This window comes from Falco rusticolus, chromosome 9 (genome assembly GCF_015220075.1).
Source record: "Falco rusticolus isolate bFalRus1 chromosome 9, bFalRus1.pri, whole genome shotgun sequence".
Lineage (NCBI taxonomy): Eukaryota > Metazoa > Chordata > Aves > Falconiformes > Falconidae > Falco > Falco rusticolus.
In genome coordinates, this window is record NC_051195.1 from 91,168 (window position 1) to 109,223 (window position 18,056).

The 18,056-nt window shown below is 38.2% G+C and overlaps 1 protein-coding gene and 1 long non-coding RNA gene across 11 annotated transcripts in view; one reads left to right on the top strand and one right to left on the bottom strand.

The window, feature by feature from the left end:
- Positions 1-1,936: 1,936 nt before the first annotated feature.
- Positions 1,937-6,170, bottom strand: LOC119153250. Its single transcript, XR_005106097.1, has 4 exons — positions 5,560-6,170; positions 5,186-5,313; positions 3,362-3,426; positions 1,937-2,452 (listed from the first exon to the last, which is right to left on the bottom strand). It is a non-coding gene; the product is annotated as an uncharacterized LOC119153250 (long non-coding RNA).
- Positions 6,171-6,460: 290 nt separating this feature from the next.
- The window catches only part of CFAP46 (cilia and flagella associated protein 46), an 80,732-nt gene continuing 69,136 nt past the window's right edge, over positions 6,461-18,056 (top strand). For all 10 annotated transcript variants that reach the window (XR_005106096.1, XM_037399422.1, XM_037399425.1 and 7 more), the window contains exons 1-8: positions 6,461-6,985; positions 7,548-7,672; positions 8,640-8,771; positions 11,174-11,238; positions 11,783-11,947; positions 15,021-15,144; positions 16,540-16,634; positions 17,476-17,583. Coding sequence is in view for 9 of the 10 variants with exons in the window: in XM_037399422.1 (XP_037255319.1) it covers positions 6,937-6,985; positions 7,548-7,672; positions 8,640-8,771; positions 11,174-11,238; positions 11,783-11,947; positions 15,021-15,144; positions 16,540-16,634; positions 17,476-17,583 (863 nt within the window). In the remaining variant the exon portion in view is untranslated. The remainder of the gene's footprint in view (positions 6,986-7,547; positions 7,673-8,639; positions 8,772-11,173; positions 11,239-11,782; positions 11,948-15,020; positions 15,145-16,539; positions 16,635-17,475; positions 17,584-18,056) is intronic.

The following is an 18,056-nucleotide window of genomic DNA, read 5'->3' on the forward strand; positions in this document are numbered from 1 at the left end:
ATGTGGCATGGAGCTGCCTCTTTGCAAACTCAGCAAAGGATGTAGAGAAACATCAATGTAAAGAGGTGTATATTAGGAATTAGGCAAGTAATAATACAGCCCTGTAATGCTAACCACACGCGCATGCATCTTTGAGAGCTGAATGGCATGCTTAATGTTTTAAAGACGCTGTTTCATAGAAATTCTTGGTACGTTATTTCTCTGGCAGAATTAAATATTCTGCTATAGTTATATGGTGCTTAATCTGTTGGGTTTTGCTTTTGTAAAGTAGCATGTTTAAAAGAGTCAATTTCAGATAACTATAGATACTATATATAAAAAGACATTAGAAATCATCAAATTATTATGTATTCATATGGTGGCACAATGGCTGCCTTACAGCAGCTGTGTATAACATTCAATGTCAGATATTCTATTGTTTACATGGTATAAACTGAGTCAGTCACTAAGTAATCTCTTTTTTACCTTACATTACAGTGCATCATTTGGTCTGTGGAGCTGCCTAGAGAGAAACACCATTTCAGTAATTCTAGACTTTTTATTACAAACATTTCTACATTGTGTTTCAGATGGGAGAAGATTCTTAATTTTGACATGAAAATTCATTTCAAACAAATGCAAGAGCTTAGTTAAAACCACACACAGCTAATTCCTGGCAGATTGGTCTGTAAAGTTACATTTTTAAATTTAAAATATTTTTAAGATACTTTTTGTGAGGTTCTTTTCCATGCAACATTTAGTTAAAATCTGAAACTCACTGGCACACTATAACAAAAGTCTGCATGCATTCAAAAGAGTCAAATGAGGCAAATTCATGACAGAAAACATGTCAAAGATTATTAAAAACACAGGTACTGTAACAGAGCCAGATGCTTAAGGTTGCTGGTCATGAGCTGTTAGAAGCTTAGGGGATTCGTTACTGAGGAAATAACTGCAACACCGTGTTCTAAATGCTTCTTGAGCCTTTTACTGTTCATCTGTCAAAGGAAAGCTAACTGGCTAGACCTTTTATCTGATCTAGTTACATTCTTATGTTGTTCAGTAAGGACTAGATTTTCATCAGAAGCAGAGATTGAGAAGAGATACACTAAGCCATTATTTTTTTGGCAAGAAGTAATGACAGCATGAACAACAGATGAATTCTGTCATCGGATATTTATCATCTGCTGTCTTCTGCTCTCCCTAAAACACTTACTTGCACTCCTTAGTAGTTTTACTGCTGCAGTGATTTCATTATGAGTGTTTTCTAGGAACATATAATAAAAACTAAAATAAAAATAGATTGATTTGTGGACACCAGTGACCACCATTCCTCAGGGCTCAGTATTGGGACCAGCACTGTTTAACATTTTTGTCAGCACCATGGGTACTGGGATTGAGTGCACCCTCAGCAAGTTTACCAACACCACCAAGCTGTGTGGTGCGGTTGACACACTGGAAGGAAGGGATGCCATCCATGGGGACCTTGACAAGCTTGAGAGGTGGGCCCATGAAAACCTCATGAAGTTCAATAACGCCAAGTGTGAGGTCCTGCACGTGCGTCGGGGCAATCCCAAACACAAATGCAGGTTGGGTGGAGAATGGATTGAGATTGAGAGCAGCCCTAAGAAGGATGCAGGGGTATTGGTGGATGAGAAACTCAACATGACTTGGCGATGTGTGTTTGCAGCCCAGAAAGCCAATTGTTTCCTGGGCTGCATCAAAAGCCATGTGGCCAGCAGGTTGAGGGATGCGATTCTCCCCCTCTACTCCGCTCTCATGAGACCCCACCTGCAGTACTGCACCCAGCCCTAAGGCCCCCAGCATAAGAAGGACGTGGACCTGTTGAAGTGAGTCCAGAGGAGGCCACGAAAATGATCAGAGGGCTGGAGCACCTCTCCTGTGGAGACAGGCTGAGAGAGTTGGGGTTGTTCAGCCTGGAGAATGTTCTGGGGACAGCTTACAGCAGCCTCCCAGTACATAAAGGGGCCTGCAAGAAAGTTGGAGAGGGACTTTTTACAAGGGCATGCAGTGATAAGACAAGGGAGAATGGTTTTAAGCTGAAAGAGGATCGATTTAGATTAGGTATTAGAGATAAATTCTTTACTGTGAATGAGGGTGGCGAAACACCGTAACAGGTTGCCCAAAGCAGCTGTGGATGGCCCATCCCTGGAAGTGTTCAAGGCCAGTGTAAAAGAAGAGACTCGAACTCTCATGGGTTACTCTAGGTGTGCAGTTTTAATCGGTCCAGCAGCGTTGGGTCACCTCCGCACAGAGTGACAAGCTTACAAGATTTTCAGTCACATATTTATAGTATCTACCTAGCCATTACATAATCTCTTGATTCCACAATAAGTCTTCTATCAGTTCCTATCTTGACAGTTGGTTTCACAAATTGTTCCGTATCTTGATCACTTCGCTATTTTGCTTCTTCTTTCAAGGATGATTGCTTCAGGTTCCGTGTGTCCCAGTTCTGAGTAATCACAATAGACAATCTCCATCGTTTCAGCCTTCTAAAGGTCAGGGTTTCCTGTTCTAAAAAGCTCCTTTGAACTGTCAGGCATAATCTTATTAATATTAAACTTTTATTGTCTAGCATCTATCAGCTGACTGCGCTTGCAGTCCTGGTTTGGGCTATACAGGGGACAAAGCTGAGGTGTACAGCCTACAGCAGCATTGATCTAGCATTTTTCCTCCAACAGCCAGGCTGGATGTGGCTTGGAACAACCTGGTCTATTGGAAGGGGGTTTGGAACTAGATGGTTTTTAAGGTCCCTTCTGACCCAAACCATTCTATGAGTCTATCATTTAAACTTTTATTCAGAGAATTAAGAATGGAGATTAATTATTACAAGTTATCTGTTCATGATCAGTTTCTAAACAAAAAGAATAACATGCATAATGTTTGTAGATAATACTTGCAGTTTGTCTAAATCTCTTTGCTGCCTTGAAATTTTGTTTGTCCCCTTTGATGCTGCTCTTTATGTGCATTCATGGCTTTATGTTAGTATGCAGCTTGGGGGCAGATGGAATGTGTATCTAGTCTCCTCAGTCATACCTGAATTTCAGGTACATCATGAGATAGGTCAGCATCTGCAGTACAGATAGTGTGGTTGGCCTTAAGCTTCACTGAGATACTTAGGGTAGAGCAAGGAAAGGAGCAACAGATGAGGAAGTATTACAGAAAAACATTTTTGTTCTTACATGTTAAAAATCACACTACAGAAAAGCCCTTTGAGAAGGATAAACTTGTAATGCATGATATGAGATGTTTGAATCTGTAAGCCAGTGCACAAGAGTCAGGAAGTAATTCTAATAAAAGTTAGTGCATATGGAACAAACCAATGGGTTTTTGAGGTCTGTATTATCCTCATTAGACTTACCTTGCCTGGAGGAGGGCTGAAATCATATACTGAAGATTTTGGACATATTTTCCAGTATGTCTCATCTATTCAAGGAAAGTGAAAGAATTTATATAAAAGGCAACTGGAGTGTCAGGTAACCTCCCTGATGCACTTTCTTTTGACCATTTACAGAAGATGTTCTATTTTAAAAGTTTTAATTATGTTAGTTAATATAACTACCGTAATCTCTTTATTTGCACAAACAGAGGTGACTGTAGTGCCAGTAAAGGGTACACCAAGACCCTTCAGCTAAAGCTATCAGCAAGACACCAAAAAGCAAACCAGGAATACTTTGCTTCTACCTGTAAGTTGTCAGGAGGCCTTAACTGTTGGGTTAAGTGTTGAGTAACAACTGGGAGGATGAATATCTATTTCTTAATTTCCAGATTTGAGTACCACAGTCATTCTGTATTGGGTTACAATTTAAGAAAAGTCAGAAATTTTAGCTAAGTAAAATGTGACCATCCCCCAGCTCTACACTTTTTAAAAATATAAACTGTTTTATTTAATCCCTTTCAGTTAATTTCCAAATTAATTCAAATGGTTGATTTTAAATTGATCTTTTTTGTTTGCTTGTTTCCTTTCTGTATTTTCCTGGTCATTTTACTATGAAATAATTCATAAATTTTTATATCACAATGTGACCACTTTTCATTATGTGGCAGTTAGTAGTTTTAAATTAAATTTGGGGGTAATACAGCAAGACTCTTCGCACAAGTATTTAATGAGGATGAATAATAATAGGAGTAATTGGAGACCTTTATGTTATTGTGGTGCCATTTTGGGTGTTAAGCTACATTTCAGGAGTGCTTCTTCCTGAGCCAGTATATGTAGCGCTTCCACATCTTGATTTTTATGTTAGGAGACAGGCCTACCTGTGTCCGGGATTCTGCCAATGGACATAAAGAAGTGGCTGGACTGTAGCTGAGTCATGCACCAAGAGGTTTATTGTACAAACATTGTAAGCATATCATGGTAAGTCACAGTGAGCCATTGCCATAACTACCTAACATAATTTAGACATGACCAATGCGTTGCTTTCGGCTTCAGAAATCGCCATAGGGTTACTATAGGGTTTTCTTTCCTTGCCCACCTGAAGTTTTCAGAGTAGTTTTATTTCTGTTTATTAACATTCACACAAGCAAGACAGCTACTTAATTTCAGTAGACTGTGTGGACTACCTAGGAGTAGGTAGGAGAACAGGTATAGAACAGGAAGGAGTCTACTGCTGAATCCTTTACATGCCCTTGTATATATTTGTAATGTTTCTAATGCTGCATAAATGTATGCAGCATGTGTGACTTGGTAGCTGGGCCTGCAGCATAAGAATTTCTTGCACTTACCACTTGTATTGTCACCCTTATGGCCTCTCCTAATACTCATCTTTCATTCAGCTAAGGGTGACCACAAGAAATGTCTTTGGAAACTCCCCAGCAATGCCGCACTTCAGAATGGTGTGTTCTGTCTGTCAGTATAGAACCAGTACGGAGTTTCAATGTAGCTCAAAGTCCAAAGGGCTTAGGTTTAAAATTGTATTTATATATGTAAGCCTTTATATTGTCTTCATTACTATGGTGATTTACCTCATAGAATCTGCCATGAGTAAGCAGTTGGGAGGAAACCATGGAGGCCTGAATGCTTCAGTAGGTATGTCTTGATGTCAGCCCAGTCAGGGAGCTACCAGGTCTTTTGGACTGTATCTCTTTTCTGCACTGTTGTTCTCTGAAGATTTACTTTTTCCTATCATAAAATTGTGCCTGGTGACATACAGTAAAATGAGTACCAGAAGATAATTGTTCATACCCTAGCCTACGGCTTCTTTCTGCACGGGCAGTTATGATCCAAATGTCCTGTGGCATTTTGTCCTGCCCGAGCCCAAAGCTTCAGCTGCTGGTGCTGTTGGCCTTATTCCAGGTGTCCTGTTGGCAGCTCTGTAAGACAGGGCCAAAAATTACTGGTGACAGCGTTACTGAAATCTCAGAATTAAAAAATTATCAACACCAGTGTGACATAGATAAGCAGACACTTCTTTATTGACAGCTGGGTGCGTGAGTGAGTCCTTTCATGATTAACGCACACCAAGCTTCAAAATCATATACCTCATATAGAACTTAGTCATACATATTCATGAGGTATTCATGCATAAACATAGTATTTACCAAAAATCATTAACATACTCTCGCTTTGTATGTTAATCAGCTTTTCAGTCCTTCACGCCTGTGCAAATTCTTCCAAGAATTCTGGGCAGGGGTCTCCGGGACATGGGCAGTGGTCATGGGCCGTAGATCTTCCTCATGGTGTACTTTTCACCTTTTGCCTGGTATGTGATGGTCTTGCAAGTTTGCAGTGTTCTTATCGGTCTGAGATAATTTATGGCCTTGTCGATCATCTGTTTCTTCTTCTTGTTTCTTTTAGTCGCTCCCTCTAGATAACTTATGAACAGGCCCCTTGTTAGAGAAAGTTAGAGAAACAGACTCCTTCTTTCATTAGTTATTTCATTAATTATTTCTTTCAAACTATGGTTACATGACCTAATTACTATACCTACATTCTTTGTGTAAATATATTTACACTTAACTTATTGTCCCTATTCCATACAATTTCTTTATATCAATTATTAAAGTTCACGATTTCTTGGCAGGTAACTACAAGTTGTTTCATTCAGTTGCTCTCAGTTCTTGGCCTTGGCAGAGAACTGTACAGAGGATTTCATAGCAGCTTTTGTTGTGCAACTACTAGTTTCATGAAAATATATTTCTTATTCCTCTATATTTCTATTAAAATGATTTTATAAATCAAATAAAGTTAATTAATTCTAACCATTAGCAAATCTGTAACAACAGCATTTCTTAGCAATACTTTTATCGACAGGAAGCTATCAATCGTTGCCTTTGTTAACTGAGCTGTGGCTGTCTTGAGAAGTGATTTTATACATGGTGTGCTTAATAATGAAAGCGTGCATTACACGCTTAAATGCACTGATTCCTAGGGGAAGCAAGAGATCTGTGCCATGGCATCAGCCGCAGCAGTAACACTAACAGCAGCAGCCTGCTTTCCCAGCGAAAGATGTTTCTACCTGCCGTGCAGGCCGCTACATCTCCCCTGCGCTCGTGTACGCCTGGTACCGCGGCTGTTTGCAGCGGGGCTGCTGCGGGGCGCTGCGGCTGCTCCTGCCGCGGCCGCCCTTGCTCTCCCGCCCGGCGCCGCGACTGGCGGCACCCCCAAGCCGGGGCTGCGGGCGCGGATCCCGCCGAGCAACTTTTGTCCCCCCCCGTGAGGCCGCCGGCCATGTTGTGGCGGCGCTGCTGGGATACGCGTCGGAGGGGCAGCGGCAGCCCGGGGAGTGGGCGGGGGCGGGGCAGCGGCGGGAGCGCGGGCGGCCGCCGTGTTCTCGCGTCTCCGGGCTGCAGCTTCCCGCAGCCGTTTCGGCGGAGCTTTCTGGAGGTGTTGCAGAGAGCTGCCCCGCGTCTCTTGGGGTGAAGCGTAGGCCCTGGCACCTGCGCCCCCCCGCGGATCTAGGCGCTGCGTGGGGAGGCGCGGCGGGCGGCGGCGCCATGGACGCGGTCGTGAGGGAGCGGCTCTTCGCGGCAGAGCGCGGCGGAGGTGAGGGGCCGGCGGCCGGCGGCGGGATTCTGCCCGGCTTAAGTGAAATCAGAATCGCACTTTAAACACGGAAACGGCTCGATCTTAATCTGTTTTTCTGAATATATGGAAAACGTTATTTCTCTGAATGCTTCAAACGTGCTTTTCGCCTATGAAAAGAACTAACAGCTATAGTGACCTTAATTTAATCTAGTTTTCTTCCCGTTAAGTTTACTTCATATAATAGATTTAATGATCTGATAAATAATTTCTGTGTCAACAGAAAGCGAACTGTCGAGTTCAGGGGGTTGTGAATCGGGCCATCAGAGTGGTTCTTGTGTGCTAACATCAGTGATTTCAAATTGCCTCTCAAATTGCCAACTCTGAGAGAGAGTTAATACTTCATCTGGCAACTGTGGCAGACTTTGAAGGACATTTGATACTGTTTTCCTTAAACATTTGTAATTTATTTCTGTAAAGGAGAAGCAGGATGCCAGGTAGTTAATTTGAAATATGGTAGTTGTATCAGTCCACCTTGAAGCATGAATTATCTGTTACATTCTTTATTTCTTTTTTACTTCAGATGTTCAGGCTTTGAAGAATGCTTATGAGTTGATCAAATCAGCCAGTGAAGGAAAATCTGCACTTGATTCATCAGATATCTTCAGCACTGACTTACACGTTTCATGTGCTGAACAAGCACTTCAGGTTTGTAATTTAGGCACTTTATCTGTATTGAATAAAAACATTTATATGACATACTGTATTCACATTTACAGTTACTACTTACAAATACTCTCAAAAGTACTTCTGAAAAGTATTACACTTCTGTTTTGGGAGAACAGTTGTTTAAACATGCATTTTCAGTTAAAACTTGACCTTTAAATTACCACTTCTTTGTAGTCTGTGAAATATGGCTTGTGAAGTTTGTAATTCGACCAAAATATGGAAGGTATACCATAGTAATATGAAATAGTTTGGCATGTCTGCTTTTTCTCTTTATGGAGAACTAATGTTTGCAGTGTGGTTATGACTGCAGAAAACGTGTGTGTGAACAGTCCTTACTGGGCAGAAGAAGAAAAGGTAACATTCTTATTATGAAAAATTATTGCTAATTGAGCAGACTTCTATAAAATGTGGTAGAGGTTCCAAATTTTGAAGGATTTTTAAGTTTTCAATCCATGGATACAGGTGATTGGATTTCAAGCAGAGAGTTTCTAATAAAACAATTACTTCTTTTCCCCAAGCTGCAAGCCACTCAAATTCTGTCGTCTGAAAATGCAGGTGCAGCACTGACATCCATAGAAAATCCTGAAGGCTAATATTCATCCTTTTAAAAAAATTGTAGCCTTTATCTTAACAATTCTGTTAATGGCTATTAAAAAATTAAACAATTTTTGTATACTGTATGTTTTGTATGACTGACTCATTAGCTTTGTTAAATAAAAGAGCTATTTTTCTGTACATTTGGAATGATGAAAGTCTACCTTTAAGTTTTAATGAATCTTAATGGGTTTGTAGCAGATCTGATGTGCACGTTTACAGAATATTGTTTGCATACTGGTTTGCGGTTAGATGTTAATCTTTGAGTAGGCATGCATTTTTAAAAAGTAACAGTTCTTAATTAAGTATTTGTTGCATTTTTTAAATATTAAAATGCTTTTTTTGGTATTAGCTGGGATATCGAGAAATGAGCAGTGACTGTCTACAGATGTATTTTAAAGGAAGATTTCCTATAAACCAGTTTCTTGGCAGAGCGTACTTGTGCCAAGGGCAGCTGCACACTCCACTCTCTACAGATAATTTGGTGAGAAATTACAAAGTTTGCATTACATTAATCCAGTGTTTAAGAGTATTTCTTCCTAGGTTTTTATGTATTGCTTTCTATTATTTAAAAAAAAGGGTTATCAGGACTGTTGGAAAAATCAAAGGAAAATACATTAATGGGTAGTTTGGGAATAAACAAAACCTACCAACTGAATTAAATTAATATTGCTAATACTTTGGCGAGGAAAACAAAAGAATCCTTGCAAAATTTTTCAGATGATTGATTGTTTTAAAGTCAACCTTTTCACTTTGTTCATCAGTATGATACTTTCAGAGCAAGTTTAGCTGTAAATGGTAAAACAATTGCCGGTTTTATTCAGGATCACGCTAATCATTTCAGACTCACAGCAAACTGAGGAGTAAAGAGGCCCTTTGAGAGGTTGTGCAGTTCATTTCTCTTCTTTGGCAGTGTTCTTCCACCACTGGATCAGTAACCTTTCCATGTAGCACTTTGGATGCAGATTTTTGAAATGAGAGATGAAGCTTTCTGGTAGCAACTTGGTGGGATACTTACACTTCCAAAAGTTTGTGTGTGTTAACTATTCGATGACACTATCTGTACATGATGAGCAGTTTTTACTTCTGCTGAATGTAAAATGGAGTGGGATCTGTTTTATCTCTTTATCTCTTCAATATTTCATTTGTTCTCATACTGTGGTCAGTTTTGACAATTTGTCAATGATATCTGACCCCTGAAAAAGGCCTTAATAGATGTTTGTGTTATTTGTGTTCACAAATTTTCCTGCCAGATGTTCTGCAGTTTCTTTGAATAATGTGTTTGAATTAACTTTAAAGCTAGAATCTTTCCCCTGTTACGCTATCTGTACTTTCTCTGCCTTCTCTGAGTGCCTGTGCAGAATAACTGATCGCTGGTCCCTTTAAATCTTCATACATGTTTGAAAAGTGTTTTCTAATGTCCAGTTAGCCTTTTATATTTCTAAATTAAACAGCCTATTCTGTGATGTTTTCTAGATTTTTCTGTTTTCTTCTTGACTTTTGCTAACTTCTTATAAGTTAAGAACCATCCTCGTACGTGCAATCCTAACTTGGTTCCTTGTGCTGTGTATTGTAATGATTTTAAGATGCATATTGTATCAGTTGTAAAATTTCTTCCACTGCTGTGTTCCTAGATCATTTATGACGATAGGAGTGGCACAGCATCTCATCCTGTATGACTAGTAATCGTCATGCACTTAGAAAAGATAAATTTGTCCTTATTTTGATTTCTGTCTTAAGGAATCCTTGTTAGCCAATTAAGATGCTTATGTTCTTAAGGGCAAAGTACAAGACCTCCGAGGCTCTTGATCCTGATTTTATCTAGACAGTTCCCACTCATGGCTCAGTAGCTTTCTTATGCCAGCCTCAGAGTCCAGTAAATCAGTCCCAACTCTCTTGCAGTTTTTAGTTATTCTGTTCTCTCTCACTGTAGAGAGGCCTCTGGTGTCATCCTGTTCCTGCTCATCCAGTTCCACCTCCACTTTGCCATTTCCTCTGCATCTTTCTCTTAGGCTTTCAAAAATCCCTTTTTATGATCCATCTTATTTACACCCTCCCTTCAGGTACTTGCACGTACTTATGAGATCCCCCCTGAGCCGCCTTTTCCACTCTCAGCTCTCTCAGCCTTTCCTTACATGAGAGATGCTCCATTCCCTTTATCATCTTTTTGGCCCTTTCTTTGGGCTCTCTCACAGTGTCCATGACTCTCTCGTACTGGGGAGCCCAGAACTGGGCACTACTCCAGGTGTGGCTTCACCAGTGCTGAGTAGAGATCTGGAAGGATCCGTCAGCCTGCTGGCAACACTCCTAAAGCAGCCGAGGACATGGTTAGCTGCCTTTGCAGGAGGGGCATACTGCTGGGGTGTTGGTGTCCACAAGGACCCCCAGGTCCCCCTCTGAAAAGCTGCTTCCCAGCTGCTTTAATGATAAAAAGAGCATGCCTGACACACCATTCAGTTGTCAACTTCTTGTTGGAGCTTTTCTGAAGAAAATAATACCTCAAGTTTTTTAATGCAGCAAACCAATATTATTTCTCTTTCCTGGCTTTGCTCTTGGATGTTCCTGAGCTTTCTTTGCTAAGAGCTTAAAAGGTACACAGCTTTGCAAGTTTATAAAATTTCAGTCCTGTTAATTAAAGTTTGGTGGAAACTAATGAAACTGAAAATATAGCCTGAAAATTTGAAATAAGGAAAACATAGTAATAGGCAGTGCTACCAATTTTTAGTTATTCTGTTCTATGACAGCAACTTATTATGGCAGCACATTCTATTTGAGATTAATTTGAAAACAAAAATTACGACATGTGAACATACTGAAATATGAAAATAATTTACTGATTTATAGAAGCCATATCCAAGTTGTTAACTTTTTTTTGTTCTGTTGTAGGAGGAGTTTGAAAAGTTTGTGATGTTTTTTATGAAGGCTATAGATTTTGCTATCCGTGATCAAAGGTAGGCCGTATTGATAGGATTAACTCTTTAACAGAGAAAAAGAATTACTGACTTAGGTTTTCAGTTTGTCTTTTTTTTTTTTTGTCATAGATTTTCATTAGGTAGTGTGGAGTTTTGTTGTTTGGTTGGGTATTTTTTTTGCTTTTGTGGATTTTCCTTCCATTTTCTTATTGCGCTTCTGTAACTGCTGCGCATGCTGCAACAATATCAGAATAACAAACAGTCTTAAATAGGATGAATCGGGCTGTTTAGGGCTCATAGATACCTCTGAGCATTTCTTATCCTTTTATGTTTATGCTCTGTATAAGGAGAGCACCATGTTAACTTATTTTAAATAGTTAACTACTGGGTAGAGTGTAGTTGCAAAAGTTAACATAATCTTGTGCTGTATGTGTTCTCAGTTTCTATTCAGGATTGCTTCTTACCAAAACACATAGGAAAAGTTCCAATTTTTGCTTCTTAGAAGTGTCTTAAAATACTCCATATGTAATTGTATGTTTATCTAAGTCCATGAAATACTAAATTTGTGATTCTTGTTTTTCAGATATTATTTTTTGATTTATAATGCCTCAGTTCTTTATTGGGAACTTGTGAGGCCATATCTTAAGCCTGGATTTCGCCATTTTCTTATTCCCAGCCTTTCTCAGATTGTTAAAGCGTTAAACCAAACTGAAGAGCAAGATTGTGAATGGAGAGCAGAACTCATGATGTAAGCTTCATTGTGTTTTTTTCATGTGGGCATTCTGTAGTCCTCTTCTACATGTGGCTGCCACCTTAGGTAGTCTTTAATAATGTACATTTTACTTCTTTAGTTCTGCTGGCTACACTATTTCTATTTTGTATGTTTAGTTTTTCTAAAATAAATCTAAAGAAGGAATTTTAAAGCATCTGAACTGATTTGCAATCTCTGATTGCAGTTCATGTTTTAACAAGATAATACATTTTAAGAGAAAGAGCTATCTGTTAGATAATTTCAAGTCTTTGCTAGTGAGGACAGATGTTTCTGGATTGAGCAGCACATGTAGGCTAAGATATTTGTAAGCCTGTGGTCAATATGGAAAATAATGTTAGAAAGCAGCCTAGTCAACACGCAGAGAGATTTTTTGCATCTTCAGTATTTAATTTCGGTGAAAGGAACAACAAGTAATATCCAAAACCTCAGTAAAAATAAATCTCAAGAAATAATGTTGGTTGAGCAGAAAATAATTGTTAATGCGAGGCTTTGAGGCTTAGAATACACAGTGGAACTGAACCAAGGGTAAAGGTATCATTTTCACAAGCTATTCCAAAAGTTTTAAGATTAGTTCATTACATAGGTGCTATGTTGCTTTGAAAAAACCAAACCTGACAGATGATGTCAGGAATAATCCTGACAGATGATGTGCAGAGATACAGTGTATACTTTAGGCTTGCAAGGCAGTTTGGGTGGGAAGGGACCTCATGAGATGGCTAATCCAATGTCCTGCTCACAGCTGGGTCAGCTGTTAGGTCAGGCTTAGGACTTCATCCAGTCAGGTCTGGAAGCAGTCAAGGGTGGAGACTGCACAGCCTCTCTGAGCAGCAGCAACGTCATTTGACTGTCCTTATAGGGAGAAAGTTTCTCTTTATTACCGCTCCAAACATCTCTTGTTTTAGTTTACACTCACTTTCACTTCTCTTCCTGCTGTACACCTTAGTGAAGAGCCTGGGTCTGTTGTCTGAAAAGCGGATTCGTGGCCTGGTGTGCAGTAAGTCAGTTTTCACACACTCAGGGAGACATTGCTTATTTATTTCAGGTTTGCACAAAGCTGGGGGCTGAGTGGTATTCCACAAAGCAAGCCCACCAGATGGGACTTTGCATCATATATTTATACAGAGTTAGTAAGTTTCCAAATCTGTCCTCTTTACACTGATTGATTAGTAATTTACATATAATTATAATATCGTTACAGAACTATTTCTACCATAACACATGATCAGGCGGTGGGTTTTCACCTGGGCAAGGGTTTTTTTGACCTAGGGGTATGTTTTTTAATATTATGAGTGTGGTTGAGTTAAGGATACAAGGACCTTGAGTCTTGCCAAGTTGGCAATGCTTCCTCAAAGCATCCTTATTGTTTTGTCAAAGCCTAGTTATTCCAGTGTGTCCTTGCTCAAAGAATGGCTGTGTACTTTGATTGCAGTCTAAACTTGTCAACTTAACATATACAAAGTGTATCTTGCACAAACCAATCAGACCATTTCTAATTTTCTGAGTTATCCTTCAACAGGTCCATCTTCTCAGTGATCTGCCTCCCTGTAGGCATATGCCTCTGTGACCTACTGTCTGTGCTCCTGTTAATACAAACCAGGATGCTGCTGGCTGCCTTCAGTTCCAGAGTACACTGCTGGCTGGTGTTCAGTTGGCTGTCCACCAGGACCCCCAGGTCCTTTTCAGTGCATCTGTGTTACAGAATTTTTGAATGTTTGCACCAGGCACAGGGCCTGGAAGAACCTCCTGGTGAAGACTGAGACAAAGGTGGCATTGAGTCTCAGCTCTCATCTTCTGATTTTAAGATTATAAGGAACACAGAAAGTTAGAAAATAGAAATTTTTATAATACCTGATTCTGCTAGTAAATTAATTTGTTGTTGGTAATTTTACTTTTAGAACTGCGGGGAATGTTTTTTTCCTAAGCAAGATTACAATGGAAGTCAAAAAAACCCCACAATCAACCCAATACGATATTGGTACTATCATGCACATTTACACTATTACCAATCATTTTGTAATAATCTCATAATAGTTGGTAATAAATGCTGTGTCAGTATCCATGTGTTACCATTCTTACATTTCCTGAGTAAGGGTGGAGCATAAACCTTGAGCTTCTACTGAGAGAAACAAGTTTTTATGTGCAAAAAGAATAGTGTCCCTGTAATTTTTCAAGGTCAGCCTTTTCTCAGAGGTGTTTTGGTCTGCTATTCTACAGACTGTAGACAGAACAGTTCCCAGTTCCTGTTACAATTCTGCTGCAGGTTTTTACTTCCTCTTTGTGAACTTTTCTGTTTCTTTGATCTATGACTGATGGTTTATTGCTCTGCAGCATTTTCTTTATAAGCTGAAATGGAAAGGAAATAAAAAATTAAATAACCTTTAGCATACCCTTGGGAATTTTTTGTTATCTAGAATAACATACATGCAGGTTTTTTGCACCAGACATACTCTTGATGAGGTATTGATGAGAACTAGCAAGTGCACACAGTGTATTTGTGTTATAAAACTAATGGTAGCATTTGGTTTTTCATACATTTTTTAAAATTTTTGAATAATTTTTATTATTATTACTGTTGTTAGTTTATTTCATGGAATCACAGGCTCTTTTTCAGTTAAATCAGATAGTGTTGAAAAATCCAGTAGCTATCTTGCAGTTCCCATCATGAAGTTTTCTTTTGCTAGTTGGCTTTGAAATACTAGCCTTTCCAGTAGTTAAGGGAGAATCTTAGAATCCATCTCACAGAAATGTTTTTCTCTTACAACTTTAAATAATTAATTGTTTTAATTCCAGGTGTTCTGTTGAGAAAAGTTAGCAAAAAAATTTCCAAGATTATTTTTGTGATCTGCAATGAATGTATGTTAACAGCTGTGTATCTCTGGAAGAAACAAAGATGTACAACTTTTGTGTTGAGTCAGTCCTTTGTAACACTAACGGCTTGTATTGCATTCAAGAATGGTACCTTGAATATAGTCTCTTGAAAAAATATAAGTAAGAATTATTTCAAGAAGTATTAATAAATACTGAATACAGATGTTTATTTGATCTGCAGGAATTTACTTGAGTGCTTCCTTGATGCTTCAAAACTGGAAGAAGCAAAAAAGTTTTCATCTACTGCAGCAATCTTTATTAAGGAAAACGTTCCAGATAAATACTCTCAAATATTTTCTTTAATGGTAATGCTGTAAAATTCTTTAAACTCACAGTAAGACAGGATCTGTCTCTGCATTTCTTAAGATCATAGTTACAATTATTAAATATATTGTTTCCTTGTTTTAAATTTTGTAAACTACCAAACAGTACAGTAGACATGCAGAGATTTTTACAATTTTTATATTTTTGGTACTATAAGCTGAAGAGCTCCCTACTGCTCCATGTTGTTTTAATACAACAAAGTATCATCAGGATAACTGTTGCTGACCCTAAAAATTTGGGAATAATTACTATTAACACAGAAGATGTAGTGGGTGCAACTTAATTTAAGTGCCTTATGCCACTGAGATCATATCTAGCATCTGTTGATTTTTGTTATGCTGATAAATACTTAAATGACCCAACTTGAACCCTATAAATAGTTCTGGGAATCGGAGTATATGACAAAGGCATGCAAGAAATGCAAACTATTAATTTGGGAAATAAGAGGGTGAAAACAAGTGTGGCAAAAGCAGAAACAGGCAAATAAAACTTGGAAGTTGCATGCAGTCATATTTTCTTTCATTCAGCTACACTGTCTGTTGTCCTTTTCTGTCTGCTTCCAGATCACTGCATTTCAAGAGTGTATGTTTATATTATAAAGTTCTCTAACATTTGAATTAAGACAACCAATAGACAACCTTCCAGTGGTGCAGTATTAATGAAGCAATAACATCTAGGCAAGCTCAAAATTACTTACGTATTTTTTAGATGCAATATTGAGCAAAGCTATTTGACAGTGGCCTTAAATAGAAGGATAAAGGAGGTCTAAAATTGTACTTGGGCTATGTGTTTCAGCAGGGCTACAGAATTATGATCCACACTATTGAGTGCTTTAGTAACAGCATACTTAAATCCTGCAAAACTTACTGTTCCAGTACAGTTTAGGTAATCAGTATTGACTGCTATGGGTAGTCAGCGTGAGAGAGTCAGAAGAAATGCTGTGCACACACTTAATGTGTAACTACAGTTAAATTGGGGTAACTACAGTTTATTGTCATTTCTTCATAAGTTTTTGTTACATATAATTTATAGTTACAGATAAATTTGAATAGGGCTCGTTTCTCGTAGCTGGATGAGATGATTTAAGAACAGTGCTATCAAAAGGTATTATTAAAAATGCATTAATTAGAATTCTAACTCAGGTGTCATTCCACATTTAGATTTCTGCTACTTCCTCTAATCCTCACTACGTGAAGATAAGTATAGGTCTACTAGGTGATCTTTGTGTTATCTATGGGAATGACATAGATTATCATAGTAGCCTGCCCTTAAAGTCCATGATGAAGTCTACAGTCAACATACCTGCTTTATTTTAGCCCTGTTGAGTGTCTGTCCTTTCTTTGCTTATTTAGTCAATAATTAAATTTTTATTTTAGGTATATCACAAACTAATGGATATTTCCCAGTTAGAGAAAGAAATACAAAACTCCATCCATTTTTCACTTATTTATAAAATGCAGATGCTAAAACTGTAAGTATTAAGAAGTATCCTTCCACTTGTACTTTGATGCTTGATATTACAGAGGTAGGGTCAAGTTCTTTTATCTTGTATGCCAGTACAAAAATCTGCACAGATTAGTTCCTCAAAAGGAAAATTGCAGTGATGGCTTGGGTAGTAACTGTCAGACCTGTCTAGAGAACAGCCCAGCTGAAAAGTGAGATAGTTCTTTAGGAATGTAGGGAGTAGTGTGTTATCTTAATATTCTCAGATGAAAGAATTTAAGAGACTGACATTTGTGTATCCAACAGATTGTGGTTTGGTACACAAGTCATGTATAAGAGAGTAAAGATGAAGTGGGGAAATCACACCTAAAATATAATGCATGATTTGCAAGGATGGAAAGCATAACACTTTAAAAACTTTTTAGATTTTAAAGGCATAAAACAATTTTGAAAATTAGACTTCATAACAAAACCTCATTTAATTTTTTTTAATGTCTCAATGCTTCTCTATTTTAAAATTATTAATTCTTAGTAACAATGGATTAATTTATGTTCTTGTAAGAAATCAGTTTTGCACAGCATTTTTCTTTGCTTCTGGAATAAAATTCACTATCTGAAACATTAATTCTTATGCTGGAATGTTCTTTGTGATTCATATCAGGCTGTCTCTTGAGTAACTTACTTGACATACTGAAGTAGGTTTTGTTGACTTGATTTTTTTCTTTTTTTTATTTTTATTTGGTATTTCAAAATCCAAGTGATATATTGGACTAAGAGCTGTCCATTCTAAAGTTAGGAGAGTTATTTCAAAAATTTAATGCAATAATATTTCTTGTGAAAAATAATGATCAATTCCTAATATATTGCAGGCAGTGGGACACAAATGAGCTTCCCAGTGATGCCATCGCAAATCTGAATTCTTTATATGTACTTTTGAAAAAATACGATGTACCTCCAGCATCTGTTCTCAGTGTGAAGTGAGTTTTACTTGTCATAGTCCTGTGAAAGTTGATGCTGAAGCTGATCCTGCTTTTGATAAAATGAGATTTTTAAAAGGTCTTAGTATTGAGAAGTGCTTTTCAGACTTTGGTTTATTTTTAGCTTTTCTTGGGGCCCATCACAATTCTTCCAGCATCAGTTTGAAATGCAGACTGAAACTGAACTCTCCATTCCAGTAGTTATATCACAGATGTTACATATGGAAGGAATACTATGTTTTTACTTGTTAAGGTCAATCTTATTTGACAATATTCAGGTATCTCGTTACTTCTCCTATCCCAGACAGTACACTATACTCATTTGGTCATTTACAGAGATCCAGACATTTAGAATCAGTCTCCTACTGTGTGTCTTCTGTTTTCTTAGTTCCTAAATGACTGATGGGCTTGACTGTTTTGTCCAGCATTGTATTTCCAGAACTACCTGCAATCTTCGTTTGCTATTTAACCAT